The sequence below is a fragment of the Podarcis bocagei genome (genome assembly GCF_964188305.1).
Source record: "Podarcis bocagei genome assembly, chromosome: 2".
Classification (NCBI taxonomy): domain Eukaryota; kingdom Metazoa; phylum Chordata; class Lepidosauria; order Squamata; family Lacertidae; genus Podarcis; species Podarcis bocagei.
The window spans coordinates 87,002,324-87,030,251 of NC_138126.1; the positions used below are offsets into that span (position 1 = coordinate 87,002,324).

General features: G+C 42.4%; 2 protein-coding genes and 1 long non-coding RNA gene across 7 annotated transcripts; 2 read left to right on the forward strand and 1 right to left on the reverse strand.

Moving 5' to 3' along the window:
- LOC308582551 lies at positions 1-17,241 on the forward strand. 2 transcript variants are annotated; one of them, XR_014005737.1, is made up of 5 exons: positions 1,139-1,213; positions 1,333-1,504; positions 8,261-8,329; positions 9,863-9,911; positions 17,083-17,241. It is a non-coding gene; the product is annotated as an uncharacterized lncRNA (long non-coding RNA). The 2 variants fall into 2 exon arrangements; XR_014005736.1 differs by lacking the exons at positions 1,139-1,213; positions 17,083-17,241 and adding an exon at positions 1-557 and having other exon boundaries at positions 9,863-10,904.
- On the reverse strand, positions 2,397-20,746 carry HMMR (hyaluronan mediated motility receptor). 4 transcript variants are annotated; one of them, XM_081185759.1, is made up of 19 exons: positions 20,591-20,675; positions 19,083-19,141; positions 18,857-18,955; positions 17,851-17,924; positions 16,616-16,705; positions 14,953-15,141; positions 13,258-13,338; positions 12,640-12,740; positions 10,915-10,986; positions 9,431-9,609; positions 8,978-9,096; positions 8,362-8,534; positions 7,862-7,978; positions 6,447-6,605; positions 5,761-5,907; positions 5,463-5,562; positions 4,742-4,918; positions 3,159-3,321; positions 2,397-2,565 (listed from the first exon to the last, which is right to left on the reverse strand). In XM_081185759.1, exons 3-19 carry the CDS (start codon positions 18,858-18,860, stop codon positions 2,522-2,524), a joined length of 1,989 nt encoding a protein of 662 aa, XP_081041885.1. In that variant the 5' UTR covers positions 18,861-18,955; positions 19,083-19,141; positions 20,591-20,675; the 3' UTR covers positions 2,397-2,521. The 4 variants fall into 4 exon arrangements, with proteins under 4 accessions (XP_081041885.1, XP_081041883.1, XP_081041882.1 ...); XM_081185757.1 differs by lacking the exon at positions 19,083-19,141 and having other exon boundaries at positions 8,362-8,510; positions 20,591-20,746; XM_081185756.1 differs by lacking the exon at positions 19,083-19,141 and having other exon boundaries at positions 20,591-20,742.
- A 722-nt stretch (positions 20,747-21,468) lies between these two features.
- On the forward strand, positions 21,469-26,872 carry NUDCD2 (NudC domain containing 2). The gene is made up of 4 exons (XM_081185761.1): positions 21,469-21,738; positions 24,496-24,544; positions 25,815-25,966; positions 26,527-26,872. Exons 1-4 carry the CDS (start codon positions 21,550-21,552, stop codon positions 26,608-26,610), a joined length of 474 nt encoding a protein of 157 aa, XP_081041887.1. The 5' UTR covers positions 21,469-21,549; the 3' UTR covers positions 26,611-26,872.
- The last annotated feature ends 1,056 nt before the right edge of the window (positions 26,873-27,928 follow it).

Consider the following 27,928-nt stretch of genomic DNA (forward strand, 5'->3'; position numbering starts at 1 on the left):
CACTTTCCCCCCTCCCCCCTCCCTTAATGCCCATTCGCAATGTCTAAGCGCTCAAGCTCTTTGGCCGTATAGTTGGAAACACTCTAGTCTTGTTGCTTCCATTTACCGCACACGTATTTCGGCCTACCCTTCAGTCAGGGGCCCCGTTTGGAATGTCGTTTATTTTATTTCTTAATAAAAAAATCTGCTTGCGATATGCAATCACGCAGACCAGCAGTGCAAAGTGTTGGGCATCATGCCGCAGCTTCACATTGTCAATTTAAGCACAGGTCGCCCTTCCACCTTGGTTCAGGCTGCCAAAGCTACCCATTGCCAAAATGAAAATACATGTTTTTTCCTGGTGCCGGAGACTGTTTTCTTGTACAGCTAGAGCAAGCGCTGCAGTGATGTGCTAATGCAGGAAGCAGTCGTGGAACCAAAGTAGGGCAAATGGGTGAGGCATCCAGCCAAGAACTGTGCTCTGCATCAAAATGGGGAAATTGACTTTAAAAATTTGTGGCATGGCATACCATGACAGTGTCTGTTTAAATAAACTTTGTTCCTGATTTTAAAACAATGTAAGAATGGGGCGCTCTGCAAATCGCAGTGAATAAAAGCAGCCAGTGCACAACAAAAGCCTATTTGTGGAATGAGGGTGGGTTTTTCATTATTACCCATTTCTGAAGTGATCCTTGGGGGGGGGGGGAGCCAGTACAGTACTTAATTCGTCCCGGAGGTCCGTTCTTAACCTGAAACTGTTCTTAACCTGAAGCACCACTTCAGCTAATGGGGCATCCCGCTGCTGCCAAGCTGCCGTCACACAATTTGTTCTCATCCTGAAGCAAAGTTCTTAACCCGAGGTAATATTTCTGGGTTAGCTGAGTCTGTAACCTGAAGCGTATGTAACCTAAGGTACCACTGTATAGTAACTTGACTTTTGAAAAGATAAATGTTAGAACTTTGTCTATAATTTTTAGTTCATCTGCTTGTTTGGAAGTTCTTGCAGGGGAGCGCAGCTATTGTATACCCTTGACTGAAGAACAGTACACTCCTATCTGGGATGGTTGTCCTCATCCACCGAGCGTGCAGCTTCAGGAAGGACGTACATGGAGCAGTGAGGGAGGAAGGGTACACCTGCCTAGCCAGCCAGATCAGCCAAATCAACCCTGGTGATCAGTGGGGTGACAGATGTCACAGCCTGATCTCCCTCACATGGCAAGTTAGAGAACCAAGGGCGAGAAATGTAACATACACTCTACAGACCTGAACAAGTTAACCAATGGCCAAGACCTCTGTCCGTAGCCCTTTCTCATTTGGAAAAAAGCATGTTTGTTCATTTTTATTTTGTTCCAGGATGGGTGTGAAGTAAGGAGCACCAAGCCTACAAAATTTGCAAGACTGAGTGTCCACGAGTAGAATTAGAGAACTAGAAAAAATGGAGGAAGGGGGGAAAAGAAAAGGGGATTGCTAAATACTCTTCTCTGCAACCCCGGAAAGTTGGGAAATCTTCTGGAACAGCGTTAAGGTAAGATAGAGGGTTGCGTATGTAAAGGGGCCTCAGCAAAAATGGCTTCCCTTTTGTCTTTCCAATGGGAACACCTGCTATATCTCAGTCTTGTGAATAAAAGTAGCCCTTCTGCTTGCAGAATGCAGTCTGGATGCAGCTTCAGAATCACTAGGGCCTTCAGAAAGACCATTCAAGTCAGATTACTGGTAACAAAGTCTATTTCTAAACACAACCTGCACTACAAGAGTGAAGCCTTTCAGGCACTGGGCCCATTTGGTCTCTGGGATGTACCAGATGAGTTTCAAGTGCCTATGGAAGAGCCTTCCTTTAGTGCCCTACCTATTATTTTTCTACACAGAAACTCTAGCTCAATTGCGGCATAGTGCTGAATTGAATATTGAACTCAACAGAAGTAGCTTAATGGGTAACGAAGTTGGTACAAATTCCCCTGCAAAAGCAGAAGAAAATATTCCATTAAGCAGCATTTTATTTCCACGCTTTCAAGCTCAAGAAAAAATTCCAACATCTTAAGTATTACAAACCACTTTATTTTTTCAAAAAACATAAATTTAAATTGCCAGTGTCTAGAAAGTAGCACATTCATAACTGAGCTATTCTAACATAGAATGATAAAACCGAAACGACTGTTTCAATTTCTAAATTGCAGAAAGATACAATACTTGCATAGCCTCTGTTACAGTAAACAAGTGGCACTTGGGATACATAGCCTTGTAGCATTGATTTTTACACAGCAAGCATGACATGTGTTTTTAGAATTTAAACACCTGCAAATATTAGATGCAATGGCACATAAAAATGTCCAATTGGGTCCTGCTGCTACCTCAAGTATGTCAGTGCTATGGAAAGTTTCTCTCTAGGCAAAAGAAAAAAAGGACACTATGAAAGGAGATCTTTAATAGTTGCTTTAATTTCAAGAGATTTTAAAAGTACATGTTTAAAGACACCATCCAGTTGAATTTAAAGGTCAAGACTTGTATTATGTTCACATATGAAGCAGCAACATGTGGGTTTGTTTCATGGTCTGTTCGACAGAAATAAGGCTGGATTTTGTTTGTTACCTATTGTACAGAAAAGACATTGTTAGATACTTGAAAAAGCCTTCTTAGTGACTGCCTGCCTGTGCATGACAGGCATGAACAGTTCAGAAATAATGCAGGAAATATTAGGATGGAAATACAGATCAAGAAAAATCACAGGACTACTGCTAAATAGCCCTGTGTAAGTCTCTAAGGAAGGGGTGGGGAACTTTTATGGATCTGCAAGCCAGAAATTTCAGGATCCAGCCTCACAGGACTTCAAAAGCTCACTTACCACCTAGGCAACAGATGCATGAAGGAGTTCCCTGCGAGGTGGTAGAGATTAAACCTGCTTTGTTTTGCCGACACACTATCAGGAATGCCCTTCTAGGCTTCTGATTGTGCACTGGCAACCATATCTCTGCCTGACCTACATATAATCAGGTGTGGGGCAGGTTTTTGTTATTTGGGTAAGCAATTACTTGCACCTCAGTTCCATTTTTGTTTTACTGTTCATTACTTAATTATAAATTTAAAAGATAATACAGATTAAAGAAATAAGGTCATTGGAGTATTATCAACATCCTTAAAAACACTTGAGAAATTTGAACTGTGGTATATTTATGCAGACTCACTTTCTTTAAAAGGTGTTTTTGGACTGACATTTTCCTTGGCAGAATGCTGAAAAGCTTTAGAAGGATCAAATCGCTTAATGCCTTGAATCGCATTCAGTTGGTCCTCAAGCTCTCCCCGAACTTTCTTTTCCTTTGCTACTTGAGATCGTAGTTTTAATACCTCCTAAAGAACAGAAGACTTCAATGTAAGTTAAACAACAAATTTGGTGACAACATGAAAAGATGTGACTCAAAACCGGTTCAGTTAAACTTGATCCGACTTAATTCCACTCAATCTGAAGGCCTAAAATGCACAACAGCTTAAAAATTAACTCATGGATTGTGTATGTGCAAAAATTTTGATCATAAAAAATCTAGTTTTAGTATAATAGGATCATTGGGAAAAGATTAGTCCTTGAAGAATGCTCTTCGACTCCCCCGCACTCCCAAAATTGAAATTCCCCCTTTCATTAGGCAGTACAACAGGAAATTCTCCCATACTTTTACCTGCAAATAGCTCCTGGCTGGTCTCACTTTACACTATTGTTGGCTCTGTTTCCACATCACAGTAAGCCATATGAAAATCACAACTCTGGTAGCATGCTGATACAGGCTCAAGTTTGTCATGCTGCCTGGCCTTGTGAATTGTTTCTCTCCAAATAAACTATGAGCAGGAAGCCAAGAACCAACCTTGTTTACTACTACAGTATTGGTTTCCATCTCTGCAAACAAACCATGACCTGGGTTTGAGGCATAAAAAACAACGGGAGCTGAATGAGAACTTTTCAGCACCTATTCACATTAAATCATGTTTAACGTGACATGTGAACCAGGCAATTGTAAAAATCCATTAGGCTTTATCAGCTTTTAAAGATATCTACATCAAATAAAGCTCTAGTACACATTCAGAATCTTTTGTGGCTATGACTATCAGAAAGCATATGTTCAGCTTTTAAAGGACTAAACTCAATGGGTCTAATTGCCAAAAAATGAGGAATAGCAAAATAAACTCCATCTCTATAAATTACATTGTCTTTGTTCCGACAGGCATGTACCTCAAACTTTTTTCAGCACAGACCTTGAAATGGTTGACTCAGAGTTTGGCTGGCTTGTGGTTTCTTTACATCCTTTTCGGCAACACTCCCTGCTGCCCCCAGCCAGGTGCAAAAATAGTCATCTGCATCCTGCCAGTTGACAGGAACTTGTGAAGTAGTCCCCCCCCCCTTAAATGCTATTTTCTTTTAATTCACATTTTTATTTAATCTAATTTTTAACCCACCCCCTTCAAACAAGCAAACCTATGGTAGGGTACATTAATCTGAAAAACAGGCAATTCCACTAAAAACCTTAAAAGCATCAGTATAACAGCTACTCCTTACTTATTGTCAGTGGCTCAATTTGTCAACAATCTACCTTAAAAAGCCCGACTGGTGCTGAAAACATATGCATTTCTTTGTACCTCATGCCATCTCCCCTCCCCCCACACTGTTAGGCCATTGCTGGATATTTTTTTCCATGGCCCCCATTTTGCATCCAGACTGATGGGTACTTAGCCTCTTGAGTTTGTTTTGCTCTAACTCATAGCAATGTTGCATATCACAAACCTGTTTCAGTTGTGCATTCTCTTCTTTCAGTTTCACGACATGCTTGATTTTCTGCTTCTGATTCTGATGGCCCAACAGCTTGGCATATGCGTCACTCAGTTTGTTCAGTTCTTCTTGGGCGGCACCATTCTCATTCAAAAGGGCATTCTTCTCCGCCTCGTATGCATCAAGTTGTTTCTGAAATGTAACGTTTAATATGTGCTGAACTACAAGCGATCAGCAAAACTCGAGTTGCTTTCAGATGCTGTGTCCTTACTGTATAACCAATTCAATAACGAAACTGCCCATTACCCGCACACACACCCCGGATGAAATCCAACATCAACCCCTCATCTGCTTGAGGGTCCCCAACCCTCCAGAGAAGTTGCTGGAAGGCATAGAGGGCCGTAGAGGGGAAAGGGAACTGCACATGTATGGTCATCACTGAATTTTACCAACAGCTAATAGTGTTTAAGGCAGGGGTAGTCAACCTGGTCTCTCTGGGCGTTTCAGGATTCTAGGTGGGCGGTAGGGGGTTCTACGGCACAAGCTGAATCCTCCTTCCATTGAGCAATGGTGGGCGGTAAGGAAATTTTACCATCAAGAAAGATGCATTAGTGGGCGGTAGGTATAAAAATGTTGACTACCCCTGGTTTAAGGCAGTGGCAGCACCTGGAGAGTAGTAAAAATTCCAGAGTTTATTTTGGGGTTTTTTGGAGTATCTAGACTCTTAATGACTAACCTGAAAGGGTTTGACTTTATTAAGCAGGTCTTCGTACTGGGTACGCCATGTTTCCAGCCTCTCTCTGCAATCAGCTTCTACCTTTTCAGCAACAGTTCTCCTAAGGAAACAGAATCGTGCAATTCATTTCTAATTTCAGATATCCAATTACCTGATGCAAGGGGAGCCTGCACTTGGGGCATCAAGGAGCCTGCTTTTACACCTACTAGTCTCCTTCCTGGGATCCTTATAAAAGAGGAGCTATGGTAGGATAGGCCACAAGACAGCACAGTAATAAACTCAAAATTGGGAAACTTACCTTTCTATTTCAAGTTGCTTTTTAAAGTATTCACTTTGTTCTTCAAGTTTTGCTTGCAGATTAGCAATTTCCACAATACTCGATTCTTTGATTCTCTTTATTTCTTCATCTTTTAATGCTACTTTTGTCTGGGCATCCAGAATCATCCTAAGTGGGGAGTGGGTAAAGGGAGGGAGGAGATCTTTTTAAATTCTCCACCTGATGGATGGTCGGCAAAAAAAAAATAGAATGAACATATAGATAAATGGCACAAATTGCCATTTATTTATTTTTTGAGAGTCAAGTACTAAAAGTCAGTCAGGAGTCAAGTACTTTGACTAGATCCTCACTTTGTAGGATCAAATATGTTTTGCAATTTACACACTGGTGCAATGCGAAGGATTTGCATTTTAAAATTATTATTATACAAATCCTATCCTGTATGCATGCTTTTCTTTGATAGGACCAAGAGACAAGACTGCTCCCCTCAGCTGTTATGTGGGCCTTTGGAGATGAATATGTAGCTTATTCTGTCTAAACCTTTTGATGGGGGGGGGGGGGAGGAGACGTTATAATTTATGATCTGTGCTAGTGACGAACAACTCTTTAGCCTAGACAGTCAGAAATCAGGCTGAGCAAACACATGTAAATATCATCCCACTTCACCATCAGGTCTATCAGGTGAAATTTCTTATCGTCGCCCTTACCTTGCATTTTCTTTCCGCGCCATTTCTTTGGCAAGCTGCGCATCTTCCATCTTTTGGGTCACATGCTGAACAGTTTTGCTCATCTCAAGTAATCTGTCCTGCAGGGCCGTTTTCTCTTGTTTGAGGGATGTGATTTCTTGGACCACAAAAGCTTTGTAACTAAGAAGGGTTACAATATTTACATTCCTGCTTGACTTGGACACTGCGCTCAAGCTCTCCTTTGCCATGCCTTACACACCATGCTTTGCCCCACCACCACCTCTGGCACTGGTCAACTCACTCTTCCCATTCCTCCTTGCCTACATGTCAACAGCTTAGATAGAGTTGGGGGGGGATAAACTTCCTTCACTGGTGCAAACTATCCGGACAAGGGTCACGCTGCTTCAGAGCTCTGCACAGCAGAATTCAAGTCACTTGTGTGAATTAAGGTTTTATCAAGGGCTTAATGCCAATTTCCCCATGTGCCACGCAAAACCCCACCATGCTGCTAGTCAAATAATGCCTTCCATTTTTCTATCCCTCCTACATCAGGGATGGGAAGCCTATAGCCTTCCAGATGTTGTCAGACTCCAACTGCCCTCATACCCAATCACTGGGCATGCTACTGGGATATGATGATGGGCATTGAAGTCCCAACAGCATCTGGAGTGAGCAACCGTTTATCCACTCCTGCCCCCTCCCAAAAGGGAGACTTAGCAAGGTTGGTGTCATAGACAGCTATTTAATTACCCACCCACCCTCATTTCAGCAAAGTTAGTTAAATATATTGAACCTTGTAACACAGCAACAAGGTAGTCCATACTCATTTTATGGCATATAAGCAGCAGCAATACAAGGGGGTAGAAGAGGGCAGGGGAAAGGGACTGCCCTGCTTCTGCTACTCCTGGATGCTTTCCTTCCTCCCCAGCACCACCTGCCTTTTGGGAAGGATCCCAAAGAGTGAGTGTGTCTACTACTGTTTAACAACACAAAATTCTTTGTTGCAGAAGCAAGTCAATGCATATGCAAGATGAAGGTGCCTGCAGCAGTTTGCCCTGATAAAACTCTGGAACTGGAGTGGGGGACCTGGAACCCTCTGCAAGTGTTGAGTTCAGATTTGTGTTAATGGGAGATGAAAGCTGAAATAAGTAAGAATCATTTGAGGGGGGGGGGGATGGACACAGAGAGCTATCCAATGCCGCACAGAAATACCCACAATTTGCTTTGCCCATCCCATCACCATGTCCTGATTTGGATGTTTTCATGGGCCAAAGGAAAAGGGGAAAGGCCAATATTCTACAGTTCTTAAGACCAGCATCAACCAAAATAAGTCAACTGTGAAAGGGGGAGAGAAGGAGACAGAGGGGAAACACACCATTTACACAAGAGCAGAGAAGAAATGAAAGCATCCACTTACTACCCAAAGACTTACGTACGTTTCAAATTTAGCAACGGTCTCCCCAAGCCTACACAGAGTATTGCTATGCTCTTCTTGCATCTTCACAACGGTACTTCTGCGCAATGAACCTAATTTCTCCAACTCTTCAGTTTTCCTGGGGTGGGGAGTGGTGAGCCAAAAATTGAACAGCAGTATTTTTTAAGAACAGCCCGCCCAAAGCTTGCCAAAATTGTATGAGCCAGTGCCTCCAAGTGCTTGTTTCTGAGTCTAGTGCAACCTTTCCATTTAAGTACCTAGTCCTTTTGAGTTAAAAGCTATGTGCACAAAATGGCTTAGTGCTCTCTCTCTCTCTCTCTCTCTCTCTCTCACACACACACACACACACACACACACACAATTTTATCAATATATGTCATGTGATCTTTTTCACCTGCAGCTTGAAAGACTACAGCTCAGGTACAGGTTTGCTCACATCACCTGCCATTTGTGAGAACTATGTCTAAATGTAAGTATGCAAATCATCATTTCTCTACACACCCTCTCAGTTCTGCTTCCAGCGCTGCTAGCTTCTCAGCTTGGGATTCCTTCACATTTTCCAAGTGTTTCACCACCATCTCAACTTGGTCTTCTTTAGCATGCAGTCTCTCCAACTCAGCCATGGTTTCTCTCAATTCTCTTTCCAATCCCTGACGCAAATTAGCAGAAGCCACCTGAAGTAGATTCAACAAATAGCATGTAGCTCGAGTGAACCCATTAATTAGAACAATCTGCCAAGTTATCCTTCCTTCTGATCATGTTCTGCTTCAACCCAACATTCTCTGCCACTGCTTCCTAATTTAAGAAATGTTATTTTTTGAAACTATTTTGATGAAATTTTGAGACACTACCCCACCACATATTAAATTTCTGGGTAGATATAACACAGCCCAATCTCTCCGTGGTAAATTGGGGTGGCTGATTCAATAATCTGAGACATAACCCAAAACTATGCCTATTATTCTCCAAAACTGCCAAGAGTGAAATAGGTTAGGAAGCTTCAGATAATGTGAAATAGCAGCACAAAATCTCCAACCGTAGTTGTTTTTTGTCTGCAAATGGTGACTAGCGGGATAAAACTCTTTAGCTTTCTAGACTCCTGCTCAGCTTTATTTACATTATAGGCTTCCTTCTGCTTTTGGCGCTCCTGTTCTTCTTGAATCAGTTTTTCTTTCAGAAGATCTATCTCCGCATTTGCCGTTTTCTCCTTTTCTCCATATTCAATTAAGCATTTCTCTTAAAAAAAAAAAAGAATACAAAGTTACACAAAAAAACCTGCTTGGATATAGATACAGCTTTTTAAATTCTAACTGTTCTGCTCTGCCATTTGCAGTTCATTCCTAGATTCCTGCATTTGTGTCTCCAAAGTAAAAGTAACATACAGGAAGAGGTTTGCTTAGCACAATGATTTCCACCACCAATAAAATAAAAATAAATTGCCTCATAATACGGTGCACATCAGTCAAGATTAAACTTGGAGCTGTCGTTGAGAAAATGAGAGCCAACTGAGGTCTGTTTTGAAAGTAATGTAGGCATATTTGGCCAAAACACACCGTAACTTTATGGTCACCTTTTTGCTGTTCGAGCAACTTGCATCTTTCATGCAGTTCTTCAATTTCTGTAGACAGCGTTGCTTCTTTCGTTTCAAGAGTATTTTGCAATGTGTCAATGTCCTTATTCTTGGCTTCTATTATTGCCTCTAACTGGATGACATCCAGCTTGTATTTATCAACTTGTTCTGAAACATTGCTGTTGGGGAGAAAAAAAGAAACACATGATGTTCTTAGTTTACAGTAGGTTTACTCTGGCAAAAGTTAGATCTCAGCTCAGCAACTTCCCCTAGCTTTGCAATGTAGCGAGTCTTATTTTAGGCCTCTGTGCTGCCAGCAGTCTCTTCTGAGAAATATTCTGAAGTAGTCACATTTTACTACTGCCTGAAGAAGAGATCACAAGGATATCTTGGTAAACCTGCCCTAGTTATTTTTGTTTTGTTTATTTTAAGGTTATATTTAGCATGCTGCTCCTTGATTAGATCTTCATTTCATCTTCAGGTAAGGACTTGGATCCCTTTAACATCCTCAAACTCTCCAAACCACAAACAGAGGTCACGCAAAGTCCTTTAGAAGTCACAATGCTTGAAACAATTGCTGGGACTGAAATATGCCAAAAAGTTACCCCAAGAGGCCCTTCTGATTTCGTTGCTCAAAGATGCATTTAGGAGAGGTAATGGCTCTCTTGCAGTTTTAGAAGCTTCTGGCTGATGACTCCTCAACGTATATTATTCCTTCAAGGGGGGAATAAGAGTAGCAGATATCCACAACCTAAACACTCCAGTGTCTAAATGCCTTCCCAAATAAACATAAGCTGGTATGTTAGCCAAAGATATAGGAATATTAGCAAACTGCATTTTCTAGTCTAGCCTTTCCCAAACTGGTACCCTCCAGATGGAATCCAAATCCCATCAAACTTAGCTAGCAATGCCACTGGTCTGAGATAAACAGATGCTGTAGTATAGCAACATCTTGATGACACCTGGCTGGAGAAGACAATCTTAATTAACCACAATCTCTACCCTTATAAATGATGGATGCACCAGAACAGCTGCCTGCTGGTAGTCTCTTCTTTTCTTAACATTACCATCAATGCTGACTCAAGATTCATCAGTAAACTAACATGGACACTTGTGGTCCATCCCATCCACAAATGCCAGCTGAAGACTGGGGCACTTCTCCACACCCTGCCTTCACTTACATAGAACAGCAGCAGCCTAGGCAAAAACCCAGCTTTTATCTCAGTTAGCATTTGTGACCCCCACTCTGAGAACCAGCAATGGACTTGTCACCTCTAAAAACGTAGCTTGTGGAAGTTATGGCTTTGGGAACCACTAGCTTCACACTTCAGTTTAACAAGTGCAGACAAATGCACAATTAGGCAAATTCAAATCTTAGGCTTTTCGTAGAAATAAAGCGTACAAGGCCAAGTCCCAAGGTTCCTTTACCAGACAGTGCTTGTGTCAAAGCTGTGAAAGTAAGATTGTAAGTATACTTGACTTACGCAAGTTCTGCAACGTATTCCAGGAGATTTTCTAAGTCACATGTCTCTTCAGCTTGCCTTTCACTTGCTGTCCTAAAACAGAATGAAAATGTATGGGAGCACGGCATAGGGTCTTTAGAAACTCGATCAGAAAAAAGTGAGTGTTAAGTTTTCCAAAAGGAATGTTTGTTTCATATTTTAGGGGCCTAAAATATGTAGTTAAGTTTTCAACCGGAAAGTACAAAATAACCAAGAAATGGAAATAAGCAGTTTCTTTCCTAGGGTATACAGAAGATCAGTTACTTAGAATCCTTACCACAGCCCAGGTCGCAGCTGAGCATTACAAAGTTGAAAACCATTGGGAAAAGATGCAGAAGACCAGGTGCATAAAGGCAAATAAGTGTTCCGATTGTAAGAGAAAAATAAGGCACCAATGTCACCTTTCTGAAATGTGTTTTTCCATTTAAAAAATTCTATGGATATATGTTCAATATAATGGCCCATGTTGTCAAATGTTCACCGACAATTTAGACATAAAATCTCTATTTCTATCTAAGCATTATTTTATCAGTATCCAAGGGTACGCAAAGCCATAGCAAATAAAACCTACAAACCAACTGAACTGTGGAAAGCAGCAGTGTGGTGCTGCTCATGTTATCGCATAATGCTTACAACAAGCAATAGAGGCCACTCAGTAGAGACTCCATCCTCAACCACTACAGGTTAAGACCTGAAAACAATCGCTCTGTGTTGGATACTTCTGGACCATTGATATCCCTACAGTCATCACGTTCCAGCTCTTTTCTTAGCTGTTTCTCTTAAAGGGAAAGGCACTTAAGAGTTCAGGAGTCACAGGAGAAAGCAACGCTAAATACAAGGACAACACCCCTCTTTCTCTCCACTCCCAGCTAAGCCATTGTTATAAACAGAGGTGCTGATTTTGAACAGAAATCCATCTGGGTAGTGGGGAAGTTTACTGTCCAACATCTGATTTTAATTACTATTGATTAAATGGCTCTCCAGTGAGCAGATGGTCACTTAAGATGTCCAACTAGGACACGCTAGTCAAAAAAAAAGTTATGGATACAACAACATGGATACAAATTGCTTGGCCACTCTAAAAGATTCCAACAGAGCATTATTGCTAACTAAGGAGCAAAGTGGAAGGACATTCACTGGAAGGACAGATTGTGAAGCTGAGGCTCCAATACTTTGGCCACCTCATGAGAATAGAAGACTCCCTGGAAAAGACCCTGATGTTGGGAAAGATGGAGGGCACAAGGAGAAGGGGACGACAGAGGATGAGATGGTTGGACAGTGTTCTCGAAGCTACGAACATGAGTTTGACCAAACTGCGGGAGGCAGTGGAAGACAGTGCCTGGCGTGCTCTGGTCCATGGGGTCACGAAGAGTTGGACAAGACTAAATGACTAAACAACAAGGAGCAAAGTAACTGAAGTTGAATGGACTAGTTGAAGGAAACATACTATAGATTGCAAATATATTTCACTGGCCACTCACCTGTACCAAGTCTGAAATATTTGTGTTAAGTAATGCCTCTTTTTTTCTTTTAAAAAAGAGAAAGCCTTAAAAAGTAGCATTTCGGTGTTTCAGAAAGCAGTTTGTCGTAGAAGATGGTTACCGACTCTTACCTTTCAAGACCCTTTACACTTAAAAGGTTAGCCTACTAAAGTACCACAAAGTTTTCAAAAAGGGTTGCTGTTTGACATTTCATGCAGTAACTTACAGTTGCTCTTCCAGCTGTGCTACTTTCTCCTGTGACTGCACCAAGTCTTTTTGAACTTTGTGCAGTTTCATTTCTGTGTCTTCCTGTTTAACGGAGCCTGTCTAAAAACCACACACATAGGCATTACACAAAAGATTAAAACCTTAAAAGATCATCAAATCTTCCCTTATTCAAAATTTTTAAGTTTAGCAGCAATAAGACAACCAATAAAAGGAATGTAACCTGAGCAATATGAACTCTCCCACTGTTCAATCTCTACATTAGTAATTTTGAACTCTCCCTCACTGATGGATTTATAAAGAAAAACTGTAGTCCTAGCAGATCAACATTGAGGGTGGTATTCAACTACTGCATCCCATCAGGGCAAGGGTTTCTGCTTGCTCAATAATACTGCCCCCCCCCCAAATTTGAAGGAATCCCTGAACAATTTTTCTGGGATGTGGTGGTAGTGAAGGGAAGAACATCCTTTTGTGCAAGGAGAAATCTTTGCACTAATGGAATGAGACTTAGCATTACATTAGATTTCACCCTCCCTCTCCCCATAAACCAAGAAATTTAAAGTCTAAATTATACTATGACAGATATGGTTTTAATCCCAGTCTGAGTACTGTAACTCACCTTCTTTGCATTCCTAAGATTCCGCAGCTTCATTACCTCTATCCATAGCCTTGTATTCTTCCGTGTTCCATCTTCATGGAACTTAAGGGGAGAAAGCAGGAGAGAAGGAAAGTTTTCTTCTCAATTTTAGTTCTGATCTTTAGGAATCTTCAGGAGCAAGCTAGCTAGAACAAACCCTATCTAGCCAAAATTATCCTTTGTCATTTTAGATTCCAGTGGGAACAAATTGGAATGTGAGCCTACAGAATTGTTCGAGGTTGTTAAAACAAAAGGAGTGTGTGAAGAGCTCCGAAAGGACCTTTCCAAACTGAATCGGTGACAAAACAGCAAATGAAATTCTATATAAACATGTAAAAAGTGATGCATACCAGGACAAAAATATCCTTGATTTCACATGTTTACTCTTGGGTTCTGAAATGGCAGTGGCTGCCCAGGAATGAGGCCTTGGGGTCATAGTGGATAGTTTGCCGAAGATGTTGACCCAGTGTGTGGCAGCTGTGGGAAGAGGCCACCAAGTTGGCTTTAAAAGAGGATTAGACAAATTCATGGAGGACAAGGCTATCCATGGCTACTAGCCACAGTGGCTCTGCCCCTGTCTCTGAATACCAGGTGCTGAGAATTGCAGGTGGGCAGAGTGCAGTTGCTCTCATGTCCTGCTTGCAGGCTTCCTACAGGCACGTGAGATGGGTCATTGGCCTGAACTAGCAGGATCATCTAATGTAGAATGCCCCAAAAGGTTAATTTAAATAAAGAGAAGGATTTAAAAGGAAGCCCCCTTGCAGTCAATGAAACTTATTCTCATGCCTTGTGTGTTCAGCAGCCTTGCCCAACCTGATGCCCTCCATACTCCCAGCATCCTTGATCACTGGCTAGGCTGCCTGGGACCGATGGAAACTGTAGTCCAACACATCTGGAGAGCATCAAATTGCAGAAGGCTATTGCAGGGCATTACTGCCTCCAGCACATGCATAAACCCATCCATTGGAAATCAGTGCTTGGAAATGCACACAATACATAGTTACTTCTGTGTTCATCTTTTCAATGCCAGTGTAGACTGTCCTAATGAAAGGGAACTTGCTGCACAAAGCCCTCACATTTTAAAGTGTGTTAAAGGGAAGAATGTCCCATGCTTAAGTTTGTTACTGTCTAAAGTCACATTAAGTAGATAGCGAGACAATATAGTTAAACCTCGGTTGTTGAACATAATCCATTCCGGAAGCCCATTCAGCTTCCGAAATGTTCAGCAATCGAGGTGCAGCTTCCGGTTGGCTGCAAGAGCCTCCTGCACTCGAGCAGACGGCACGTTGGACAGCTTCCGAAAACCGAAGCATTTATTTCCAGGTTTTTGGCATTCGGGAGCCGAAATGTTCCAAAACGGAGGCATTCGGGAGCCGAGGTTTAACTGTATACACCCCAAAATTAGTATTTACTTGGTAAAATAAAGGCATAATTGTAAGCAACTTAGCAGGGCCACCAAGAAAGGTGGTGAAAGGATGGACACCATCTCTATTTTTTTAACTACAAAGATTATGACATGTCTGTGAAATTACTGTTCACCCACTGTGCCTTAAGGACAGACCCATTCAAGCACAAAGCTTTGCAGGAGGAAACTGCCACCAGAAGATAAGTGCTCATCCTGCCTCTTAAAGAGGGGCCAAACACAACAACAGCTACAAAAACCATAATGATATGTACCTTTGATTTCAGTAATTCATTGGTCCTGATCAACTCCAGCTGCTGCTTTTCCAGAGAAGCAATATTTGCCAAAAGTGAGGTTTTCTCCCTAATTGCAGCAGACAGCTTTGACTCAGACTTTGCAAGATCTTCCTCCAGAGCTTGCAGCCTTTTATCCTGCTGGCCACGTTCTGCAATCAGCACCCGAATCTACAGTAATACGCATGAAATTAGCTGAGAAATCGTTCCAGGAAGCAAGTCCCCCCTGCCCCACAATATTGTTTCATTACTAGTTGAAATTCCAAAATGTTCTCGTTATAAGTATCACAGTTGAATAATTGTCCTAGGGCACTTGCAGACTGTCATTATTTTTGGGTGGGATTCAGTCCAGTGTTAGAAACTGAGAAATGAAAGCTGTAACCTAAATGGCACCTTAAAACTAGGTTGTGGGCGCAACAACAATGTCTGGGCACACTTTTTTATAACAAGAATACAAAGCTGAAAATGAATGAACTGCAGATAAAATGTTATGTTCATTTTTCACATGGTCTAGTCCTTCCCCTCCCCGCGCCCCTAATATTCTTAAGAGGGTCTCTTCTCCAGTCTTCAGAGAGTAGCTAGAAGTGAGGAGGCAGAAAAAGGTCCTCCTTTCCTTCCACTCTGCAGTTTTGATCTGAAATCTTAGGCACAGTACTGCGCCCAGAGCCCAGAAACTACTAATGTAATTCCCGGTCACAAAATGCCCCTAGAACAATGGGAGTTTTCAGTGTTTTGAACACTGATTCAGTGTTTTGAACACTGATTCAGTTGCAATGCCAGCAAATTCAGTTTGCCACAATTACAGCTGTTTGGGAAGGCTTGTGTCACAAACCCACTTCCCTGAATTATCAGACTTTTTGTGATATAAGGAAGTGGTGGGGAAATGCAGTGGAACTGATGCAATGTCATCAAAGCTCCCTACAAATACATCAGAATGAATGCTCAGTAAAGCAAGCTGTCTGAATGGAACCCCAAGTCACCCACCAGAGCAATAATTCACATGTCAGCTTTTATAAATGATTTCAAAGTAGTTTACAAGTAAGCCAGCCATAAATCCAACATCACATATAAACAAAGAACTATCACTGAAACACTCCAGACACCTGTAACATCAATGTCAAAATGGTTTATGTTGTTGAGTTTGATGATAGCCAGGTGACTTAAAGGCCCTTGGGTACTTCCAAGGGGAGTTTCCTATTATGCTGACTAATACACAAATTGATTTGGCCACCCACTTATTTAATCATCACTAGGAAATTTGGGGGGACAGTAGTGACACTGAGGGAAAATGCTGCACTCCAATATATCCAGTGTCTTGGGTCAAATTATGTAATAACATGTCAAATCTTTGGCTCTCCAACAAGCCTGAAGAGGTTTAAGAATTAATTGAGACCTAATAATAATAACAATAATAATTTATTATTATTTATATGCTGCCCATTGACTGGGTTTCCCCAGCCACTCTGGGCAGCTTCCAACAAATTAAACGCATTAAGCACAGTAAAACATCAAACATTAAAAACTTCCCTATACAGGGCTGCTTTCAGATTCTGCAAACCTATTCTAAAAGAACCATAGATGCTCACACCAGAAATGCAATAGATTTATTTAAATAAGCTACTAAAAGAAATGGCGGTGCTCATACCTCTTTTTCCAACTCCTTGCATGTTTTCAGGTCTTTTTTGCTGGCCAAATCCTTTCCTGCTTTCATTCCCAAGCTGTTTGGCTTTAAATTCTAGAGGCCAAGAAAAGAAGTTTGTTTCATAAAAGGGCTGAAACCTAAAAACAATTTCCTTTTGATTTCACCCACACTTTATGAGCACAGCTTTTCAGAAGAACAAATGCAACTTATCCAGCAGACAGTTGAGAAATATACACATACACGTTCCCAATTGCTGGGGGGAAATAATTTCCCAAATTTCTATGCACAAAGAAACTCCTAAAGACAAGTGATCTTTCGGGCTATCTCAGTTTGACAGTTATAACTGGCTTTCAAAAGGACTGCATTTGTAAAGAAAAGAGAAAACTTTAGCAAAATTATCCTGGGTGGGCTGCAGAGTTTGGTGGTGCTTACCTTACTTTTATGGGTGTGTGCCTTTTCTTTCATTCTAGAAATTATCTCACCAATTGTCTGCGCTCTACAGCCTTCATGGGTGCCAATATTTCAATTAAAGTCCAGGGGAGGAGGTTATGAAGCAACTCTTCCCACAGGACTTTCTCAAGTCAGGAAGCTCAGACAGCCAGGGAGGCTGCAAAGGACTGGAAAATGTTTGCTATCCCCCTCCAGCCAGAGGATATGGTCACTGATTAATCTAGCTCTGTGCTTAATCAATTAAATTTAAACAAATTTAAAATTAAAATATTACCTCATTGCAGCTTCTTTATATATAATGCTCCACCCTATGCCATCTTGCAACAATAAGGTAAGCTCGAAACCTACATCCATAAAAATTATAGAGTTCTACTGAGTTCCAAGAACAAAGCAGAAACATGGAAGCTGTTATGTACTGAAGTTCTCACCCTGGACCAGCAGGGGGATACTGTAGATAGTTATGCAAATGAAGGATCGAAAGTGATTGGATAGTTTGTATGCAAATGAAGGATTGAAAAGTGACGTTCAGTGATTGGATAGTTTTAGAAAATGGCAACAGTTACATTGTTCTGGAGCTCTTTATAAGCAGGCTGACTGCTTAGTTCTGTTCCAGCTTACAAATAAAGAGCTGCTTTGGAAGAATCGCTGTGTCGTCTGATATGTTCGCCCACAACTTAACAGAAGCCATTCCCCAGGGAGAAAAAATAATAAAGAAAAGTTAAAGGGCAGATTTTGACACAGCACTAGAAAAATGCCAAGGGAGACACAAGATAGAATATGAATCCTACTTTCGAGTCAAGTTTTCTCGAAGCAGTTGATGAAGTTTTCATACTGGTAACATTCTGCTGAATTCCTGCATCCTCTACGAAAAGAAAAAAATAAGAGAATTTTCACCAGATTCCATTTCCAAATTATTTGTTCAACATCCTTAGATGTTCGGCATCCATAGATAGGAAACACAAGAACAATCCATGAAATGATGCTGGTGGACAAAATGAAATGGAGAACCAAGTGCATTATCCATTCAATGTAACATAGAACCCTGGCAAATCAGGGTTCCACTTGCACAGATATAAACCAATCGCCCCTGAATTAGAAGAGGGTGGCATGGTTGCACTATTGCACTTGTCTGTGTCCCCACATGTGAAATTCCTATCTTGCAGAACCACCTGAAAAAGGTTTATGTTTCAGCCATTTTTTAAAAAGGACTAAGCAGATGTACTTCTATTTCCCAGGTGTCTCACAGAAAACTTTATACCACCATTCCCACATTGTCTAGACATCACAAAACAAACATTGACTATAAGCGAATCTACTTTAGGGCATGGATAAGTGCCACAGCATGAAGTTACAAGGAGAAAGTTGGAAACTAACGTGTACACAAGCGCAAGTCGCCCTCAGCGTTATTTCACCTTCCATTATTCTTTGTGTGTTTAGAATAGACACCAAAATGAACAAATTTATAATTAAACAAGTAGGAATCCAACAAACAGGAGCTCTAAAGCAGAAGGACAGTAAGTGTTAATGCACATCCATAACAAGCGCAAGTCATAACTCCAGCAAAAGCTCCCAAACCTCTTAGTAGTGTGTATATGAACATACATGAGTGCTGACTGCGCACATGTGAGTCCAGGTACACACACATAACACTACTAGAAGTCATTGACAAACATGGAACATGGTTAAGAATGGAAGATGAGAACAGACTCTTCATGCATGAAGCGCAGCTCTGAAGCTTGTTAAAGAAGCATCAAGCAAGCATTTGCCAGTCCAGCTTTTCCACGATTTCATTACCCATATGCTCTTTGAATCGTTGGGACTTGTCAAAAGACACAGGTCCTTTTGATGGATCTGAAGTTTTGACATCATAAGCGCCTGGTGATGGAGCACAAGCTAGATAAGGTGGGAAGAAGGATGAACATTCAGCAAAAATCAAAGCCCTAATTACAAGGCCCCCCTTTTTTAAAAAAATACATTTTGGATAGCCAACTGTTGCAGAAAAAGCTGAATTAATCCTTACTGCAGTGTTTGCATTCATTACATTGTGCACTGGGGTTCTTTCACCTCCTTTTCATATTTCTGTTGAGGAAGGGGACATATTTTGATAATCTCTGAATTCCTGATAAAATAGTCACAAAATAAAAGGGTAGAAATGACCCAATTCAAGGGACACTACAAACTTTAGTCTGCACCAACTAAGTCAATAACAATGATCGTGAATGCGTTATCAGGGCCCATTGAGAAATGATACATATATTATACAATGTAACCATTTGCAATATTTTTATAACTTGAAAAGAAAAGAAAAAACTCCAGCCATTTCCTGGTGCCTTAAGAATTGCTTTAAAAGTCAATTTTAAAATTAGGGCCAGTCCTACTATAAGCTAGAGAAAAACAAAGGAAGGGAGCAGTGGTGATGTGTTGGAGGACTAAACTATGTGCACAAGGCCTGTCCGGCCCACGTAAGTAAGCCGGTGCCTTTAGGTGCAGTGAATGACCCTGTACCATCACCAATGCTTATTGTTATTATTGGGTTTTATAAACAAAAAAAATGTTGTACAAATAAGTATACCAAGTTTTCTCATCTCATTTGTACAGTGGTACCTTTAGGTTACAGACTCCCCTAACCCAAAAATAGTATCTCGGGTTAAGGACTTTGCTCAGGATGAGAACAGAAATCGCGCGGCGGCAGCAAGAGGCCCCTAAAGTGGTACCTCAGGTTAAGAACAGACCTCCAGAACAAATTAAGTTCTTAACCCGAGGTACCACTGTATTTTTTTTTTAAGAAAGCATAATAAATGTGGAGTAATATCTACAACATATGGTTCATTTTTAGTGGTCAGTGTATGAGTTCTTGGTTCATGAATTGCTTTAAATAACTAAAAAAAAAAATTCCAGTAGCAACTTAGAGACCAACTAAGTTTGTTATTGTTATCTTTCGTGTGTATGCACACGAAAGCTTATACCAAGAACAAACTTAGTTGGTCTCTAAGGTGCTACTGGACAATTTTTTATATATTTCGACTGCATCAGACCAACATGACTACCTACCTGAATTTAAATAACTAGGAAGAAAAGAGGGGGAGGGGAACGGTAAGTGGGGTCGGGTCGGGTCGTTATGCTTCTATTCTCCTACTTACCATCACCAATGTTTAAGATTAAGAACATTTATACATGGAATGGGAGGCAGGAGCAGTGTCTTGCCCTTTGCCTCGGGCAGCATCTTGAGCCGGTCATACTAGACTACAAACAGGTTGGTACCCAAGTGAGACTGGACTTTGGACAAGAGAAGGCCAAACACCGCCTTCAGTGGGGAAGAGGCACAGAATTAAGTGGAGCTTCCATGTTCAGAGGCAGTGTGCCTTAGAGAAACGGGGACAAAAAGAGGTGGGGGGGGAGGACTGGGTGGTGGACTAGACGGGCTCTCAGCAAAGCCCTGGGTAGATACTCCCCGCTGCTTATTCACCCTCTGCGCTCTTAGGAGACGCAACCGAGCGCCCCTTCCCCACCTTCCGGCCCTTTACTCACTTGGTGCCTCATTGAAGCGCCTGAGAGGAGCCTTCGGGAACGACATGGCGAAAAGCAGCGTCCGGCCAGCCCGCAGCGAGCAGAACGAATTCAAAAAACCGCGGCGCCCCACCTTCCGCGTCATATGAACTCAAGGCAGCCAATCAGGAACGAGCGCCGCCGGCAAAGAGGCTGCCGCTGGGAGGAGGAGTTAGCGGGACGGAGGCGGGGCAGGCGAGGGGGCAACGCAGAGCTGGAAAGGTGAGGAGAAGCATCAGAGCAGTCGCAAAGCGGGACGGCTCAGAAGCCAGTCCCCCGGCCTTCCTCCCAGGAAGGCGGGCCAAGGGCGACGCAGACTCATTTAACGGCTTCGCTCTGCGTAAACGGCTCTGACGTGGAAATCTATATACGGTCTGGGAGGCGTCAGCATACGAATTCATCGCATTGCGTTAAGGTCTCCATGCACAGGGAAAACTCTTCCTGTATTCCACCCGTTTTCGTTGTAATAGTCTGGTTTTAACGCGCATGCTCCTCTTGAACTGTAGGCGAGAGGTGTAGTTTACTGATCCAGTTGCGGGTATCCTAAGCGCCTTTCTTTCTGAGCGCCTCCAGCGGGATGCATCCGCGCATCGTCCGGGGACGCATCCTGAGTAGCGAGCGCATTCCACAAACGAACACAATGTGCATTTCAAATCAACGACAAGAAGCCTTAACAAACCTGAGTGGCTGGCTGGGGTTAGGTACAAGTTTATATTCTCCGAGATGTCCGCCTTTCCTTATTTGTAGAACATTTTTTTTTTAAAAAAAGACTGCTCTTATTTTTTTCTAGCTCTATGGGCAGTGAAAAGCTGGCGGAAGTGGGGCACTTCGAGGACCACTTCCGGGGACGGGTTGCGAGGCGAAGGGACGAGGGCGCATGGGCCCTTTCCCCAGCGCTGGGGTCGTGGTGGGGGGAATGAGGCGAGGCGCCCGCTGAGTGGATGTCGGCGCCGTTCGAAGAGCGCAGCGGGCTGGTGCCGTGCGCCACCCCCTGGGGCCGCTGGTACCAGACCATGGAAGAGGTGTTCATCGAGGTGGACGTGCCGCAGGGGACCCGCGCCAGGAGCGTCGAGTGCAGCCTCAAGAGCCGCCACCTGTCTCTCTCCGTGGCCGGCGAGGAAGTGCTCAAGGTGCGGGGAGGAGGCAGGGACCAGGGGCGGCGACTCCGCGCCCAAGCGCACGGCTTCCCCCAAAGGAATCTGGAAACCGCAGAGCTAGAGTTCCCAGCGCCCTTTGTGACTGCAAGTGGGTTGGGCGAGATGGCCCTCGGCGCCCCTTCCAACTCTTCAGTCCTGTGGCTCTGCGGATTCTTGGGAGGAAGCCATGCGCGTTGGGAGTGCTTTTCAGTGCATGGTTGCACATATTTCCTTTCTTAGTCTCTTGTAGTAAGGCTTGCTGAGTCATAACTATGAGTCTGGACTAGATCCAGTGCAGGGTTTACATATAAGCCAAACAAGCCATAGCTTAGGGTCTCACTGTCTTGGGGCCCCCCCAAAAAATTAAAGGGAAAAAACACTGGATGTACATTTCCAAAATATAAGATAAAAAACTAATAAAATAAAACCTACATACAGCAACAGTGTTTTGTGTCGTGTAGGCTCCTATGATGTAAGTTATGTGCCCCAACTGCTAGCCTGCTCCTTAAAATATCACTGGTTTGCTCATTTCTACAGTCATACCTCAGGTTAAAGTTGCTTCAGGTTGAGCGTTTTCAGGTTGCATTTTGTGGCGACCCGGAAGTAATGGAACAGATTACTTCCAGGTTTCGCAGCTCATGCATGCGCAGACACTCAAAATGACGTCATGCGCAGAAGCAGCGAATCGCAACCCGCGCAGACGTGGGTTGCGTTCTGCTCAGGATGCAAAAGGGGCTCCGAAACAGATCCCGTTCACATCCAGAGGTACCACTGTATATCAATTACTTTGATAAAATACACATTTTATGTGCAAATGGCTTTAGATACCTATTAGGTCCATAAATTACCATATAGCATATATTCAACACAAAAAACAACCACAGTTTGTTGTTGACAAAGGACAGCTGGACAAATAAATGGACCCCATTACCTTCAGTAGCTTAGGGCCTCATCAAACCTAAATGTGGCCCTGACTAGATTATTGGTTCCCAACTTTTTTTGGGCCATGCCCCACCTAAGCATCTCTAAAATCCTGGTGCCACTCCCCCCCCCGACATATTATTATTATTATTATTCAAAATGTGAACTATTCACATGGAGGAAGCCTGGAAGGCCATTATGTTAATAACTCATTCTCGGATTGCCCCCCTTAAAAATCAAATTGCCACCCTATGGGGCGTGTGCCCCACGTTGGGAACCATGAGACTAGATGATCCTTGTGGTACTTTCCAACTCTACAGTTCTATGATTCTTCTTTCTCTAGCTCCATAGTCTACCTCCCAAAGCTAGTCTGGCTGCATACTAAACATGTAACTGCCTCAGTTCCTCTGGTGTAAGAGGAGACATTCTGCATCAAGGCAAAAGGTCCATCTGCCTTGACTCAATGGAAAAGTGATCAGTTGATATGATGGGAAGAAGAGTTTCTAGTAATGGAGTTATATTGTGAACCTCCCTGAGATTTTGTGATGAAGGGTGGTATATAAATGAAATCAAATAAATAAATAAATAAACTATTCCATGCCATTGTTGTGCATGTGAGCCATCACTTACTATTTTACTATTATTTATTGAATTTATATGCCGCCCGATACCCAGGGGTCTCACTTGATGATAAGAGTCTTCAGGTGATGAATATGCATGTGTCAAACAGGGCCTCTGCCCATTTTATTGGGCATTTGTGATTATTTGTGGTCCCAGTGGTATCAGAGTGGTTATTTGTGATCCCACTCTCAGTACTGTTTGCACCTGCAAAATGGTTTGGGGCAGAGATACTTCTTTGTTTCCAATCAGTGCATGTCTGCCACTTCCTTCTGAAATCCTGTAACTTTCCATACTACTGATGCCCCAAGTTGTCTTTAGTCCTTCTCTTGTTGCGCTATAGTCTCATTCAGGAGTGTACACGCTGACAGCAATAATGTGATAACATTGGGACAACATTGCACAACACCTAATAAACTGGAATGATCTATGGAGGATCCATTTTTAAATCCACAACAATACATTGTTATTGCATCAATGACATGTTGCAGAATGCACCCTCAAAACAAAGAAACAAACATATACTGTCTCTAAAGACCCGAGTCTTTGAAAAAAGAGCTTCTGTCTATCCAAGAGGAAAGTGAGTGTGGGAGTTTGGTAGTATCCTTGATCTCTTTCCTTGCTGCCCCCTACACTCTCTTAACAGCACAGGTCTGACCATAAGTACTCAGAAGTAAATGCTGTTGAATTAAGTAGCCTTTCTCCTAGGTAAATGGGGTCAGGATTTCAGCCTTAGCCATTAATGTGGTCTGAGCCTTGTACTTGCAGACCTATGCACCTCATTAGATTTCTGCATTCCTTTTGTGTGAGCAAGAATTTGCCTGCTTCATCACATGTGGAAAGTTGTAAGATTCTGCCTTTATAGATTAATTGAATACAATTTCATGAGAAATAAAGGGGTTTATATTCAGTTTATATTGCACTATTGGGATGTTGCACACATAATAGAATCCTTGCCAGCTGTATAATTAAAATGGCAATACCAGACAAGGAGATTGAGTCCCTGTAATTAAACAAATTTACTAAACTAATTAACAAGTTGTTGTTTTCTCAAAATTAGACCAACTCCAACAATTATCATTTACTTACGTGCAGCACAAAACAAATGGTATTTCTGGAATCAGCTTAAGAAGTTTGAAGATTTAAGCAAATCTTGTTTGTTTACAAATACATGTACGACACGCTTTTTAAAACAGTTACTATTTCTTTCAGGGTAAGCTCTTTGATTCTACAATAGCGGATGAAGCAACATGGACACTAGGTAAAACCTTTGTTTAAGTGAACTTTTGGGAGGCAATTTAGTTTCTTTGTTGAGTTTTCTTCCCGGTAAAGTTAATGTTTTATTTGTGGAATTTGCATGGGGTTTTCATCCTTCCATGCAAGGACACAGGAAGATTCACACGTGGATTGGCAGAGCCCTGTTTCTCCCTCCCCTCTCCTGAACTGCCTGGGGAGTGGAAGTAATGGATGAAATGAAGTTTCATACCGAAACTGTTTCCAGAATCTTTCCACTGTTTAGAATGCTTGTTATAAATTGTGGTTGCGTTTGCTGCCCTTCAGGAGGAAGAGTTGGATATAAATTCAACAAATAAATAAAGACTGTGCATGCTTCCCATACACCCAAACAGCTTCCCTATTATGTTATGTGAGTTCCAGTTACTGCCTCATTTGGCTGGGCATAGAGATAGTTGGATGAGGTCATGATAGGCGGGCACAGACCTCCAATTCCTCATTAAGGCCTGTCACTCATGCATTGGGGCTAAAGGGGAGCATGTGGGGCTGTTACTGCATCTGCATGTGGAAGGTTTGTTTCTGTGACGTTTGTCTTTTATGCAGAGGTCCACAAAGGCACTCGACAGCTTGTTGCTGGGGAGAACATTTTGTTTTTATTTTGCTCTGGTACAAGCACGAAAACAGAAAGAACTTTCACCTCCTTCTATGTATGCCTAAAGAATTATACTTAGAGGAATGGCAGGTGTAGTGAAGCTAGAGAAATAGAACTATCTTCTTCCTCTCCTAGTTCAGTAAATGTTTGTCAGTCCACAATATTCCTGCAGAGGCATGAAGTTTGTTCTTATTAAACGATTTGTGTACCACCTTACAAGCTTCAGTCACCTGGGAATGTGTTAAATGTGATGATAAATCTCAGAATCTGTGACAGCAATTTTGCACAGCCAAGCTGTCTGTCACATGATTGCTACTGTTAATAATTGGTCATCTTCCATCGATCTAATTGCACTACACTGGGGTTGGAGAACCACTGCCCCTCCCAAGCAGGATGTCCATTGATATCAGAAGGTAGCTGACCCCTGCAGCACACTAACCATCAGTCTGAAGACGAAAAAGCTTAGTCACAAAAGGAAAGCTCACTCATTTGGTGTTGGCTCCACAAACACTGTGTGTAATAGTTTAGAGAGAGCACGTGCCTTTGCTTGCTGGTCAAAAAAAAGGAGCTGGTCTAAATGCACGCAGGTTTCCAGCTGTTGTGTGTCATCTTCCTCTCTTAAAAAGCACACTTCTTTAAAAAACAGAGGACCAGAAACTGATACGAATCGTCTTGACGAAAACCAACCGTGATGCTGGAAATTGCTGGAGTTCTTTGCTTGAGAACGAGTATGCTGCTGATCCTTGGGTCCAGGACCAGATGCAGAGGAAGCTGACGCTAGAAAGGTTCCAAAGAGAGGCAAGTCCGCGGACATCCGTTAATGTTTGTGGCTATGTATTTGAACCAAGATTTGTACATTACGAAAGCAGGTTATTGAGACGGATCCTGAATATGGCCGCAGTGGTATATAAATTATCTAAGTAAACAAACTAGTGGTAGTGATCCCACGGACCATATTCCCAATGTCCCTAAGTTGTGCCAGTTCTATCCTCTCTACACCTGACATAGGAGCTGAATGTGCAGTGCTCTGGACTGGGGCAGAGCGGGTGGCAGAGAGGCAGGGATGTTGGGGGGGGTGTGTGTGTGCTTCCTGTACAGTTTAGGGAAGAGATGGAGAAGCTATGGCCCTTTGGATGGTGTGACTCCCATGAATCCACAGCCAGTATGGTCCGTGGTCCTCAGGGAGAATGGAAACTGCAGTTCAGCAAGAACTGCAGGTTGGCCACCCCGGGTTAGACCTTTAGACTAAATGCTTCTTTTAATTTGCAAAGCAGTTAGCAAGTGCTGCAAGTTAATCTGATGAATGGGTATAAATAAAATACTGCTTTTTTGCATGTGTTTTTTCCCCCTCTTCCCAGAACCCTGGATTTGACTTCAGTGGAGCAGAAATTTCTGGAAACTACAGCAAAGGAGGGCCAGATTTCTCTAGTCTTGGAAGATAGCTGTCTTTTTTCTCTCCCCCCCCCCCCACATTTATTCCCTTGAACTCAAGCAAAAATATTGTGAAATATAAATTGGCCAAAGAACTCACCTGTGAGAACTAGGCTTAAAAATAGTTCACTGCTTGTTCTCGATAGCTTTTAGATCACTGAACGACAATAGGCTTTTATTAAAATTGTGCTAACGTGGTAATGCTATGGCATATACATAGTTCACAAGTCAGTACTATATGTATATCAACAATAAAAAACCTATCATAATGCTGCTATTATTATTATTTTAAAAAACCCTGCCAGCTGAAAGTTATGTTGAAGAACTATAGGGTGCATCATTCTTTGGAATAAGAATACTACTCCCCATGTGCTCCTGGCTTTAATTTTGACAGAAAACTGCCAACATGGCAAGTTAGTAAAATGAATTTTGAAGTGATGTTCTATGTTGTGATATAAAAAAGCACGTTCTTTTGAAGGCTGGGTAATTAAAAGCAGATGTGGCATGCTGTTGCGATTCTGTGTGGCATCCACTTAGTTGACCCAAGCACAATTTGGATTATGTGGAAGTGCCTGTAGACCCAGCTGTGTACGCTAAAGTGTGGTGTACAGGTAGCTCATATCTTACGTGAGGGTTCAGTTCCAGGGCTTCATGCATAGGCACAAAAATGCATAAAGCCAGGAAACCCCAGAACCGACCCCCGTGCAAGGTGGAGCACTGCTTACCTGACTTTGATAAGGCAGCGCAAGGGCTCTGGGATGCTGCAAGGGCTCTTGCCTCGCCTCCCCAAAGCCAAGTCAGCCCATGATTGCAACTTTGTGTGGGTGGTTGTGGGGAAATAAATAAATGGAGAGCGGTTTTCTTCTGGTTTTTCTTCCCCACCCCACCCACACAAAGCTGCAACTGCGTAAGTGAAATAAGCGTAAGATGTGAGTTACCTGTAATTAGAGTCTCCCATACTTTTGTGCCAAGTTCATTTGTAAGATAAACCCTGAACCAAAAGCAGGAAGCCAGTCAGTTGCAATCTTGGGCAGAGTAACCTTATAATATTCTTCCTGGGCCTCTCCCCAGTCATCATTCCAATGGTCTCTCCACAAGGCTGGTGGTGGTTCTGGCTTTGAATCAAAGAACTGCCTCGCATACAGCCAAGAGTTGTGGCATTCCCAGTTGGGTTTTTGACTTCTAGTATTCGATGAGGGTCTGGTGCTGTAACTGCTTTAGAACACAGGAAGAGTTTCAATAGGGTTTGCCCTGCAGCTTCCCCTCTTGCCATTTGAGAAACTCCAGCCCAAAATGTCATTGGGCATGCAGATGTAGCTGCAATATTGT

Excerpts from the sequence above, each read along its gene's own strand:
- HMMR (XM_081185756.1), bottom strand. The coding sequence starts at position 20,714 with ATGACGCGGAAGGTGGGGCGCCGCGGTTTTTTGAATTCGTTCTGCTCG. Across the intron at positions 15,142-16,615 it reads GCAAGGAGTTGGAAAAAGAG|ATTCGGGTGCTGATTGCAGA; the intron begins GTATGAGCACCG and ends GTATTACTGTAG. Across the intron at positions 3,322-4,741 it reads AGAATGCACAACTGAAACAG|GAGGTATTAAAACTACGATC; the intron begins GTTTGTGATATG and ends TCTGTTCTTTAG.
- NUDCD2 (XM_081185761.1), top strand. The coding sequence starts at position 21,550 with ATGTCGGCGCCGTTCGAAGAGCGCAGCGGGCTGGTGCCGTGCGCCACC. Across the intron at positions 21,739-24,495 it reads CCGGCGAGGAAGTGCTCAAG|GGTAAGCTCTTTGATTCTAC; the intron begins GTGCGGGGAGGA and ends TATTTCTTTCAG. Across the intron at positions 25,967-26,526 it reads TAGAAAGGTTCCAAAGAGAG|AACCCTGGATTTGACTTCAG; the intron begins GCAAGTCCGCGG and ends CCCTCTTCCCAG.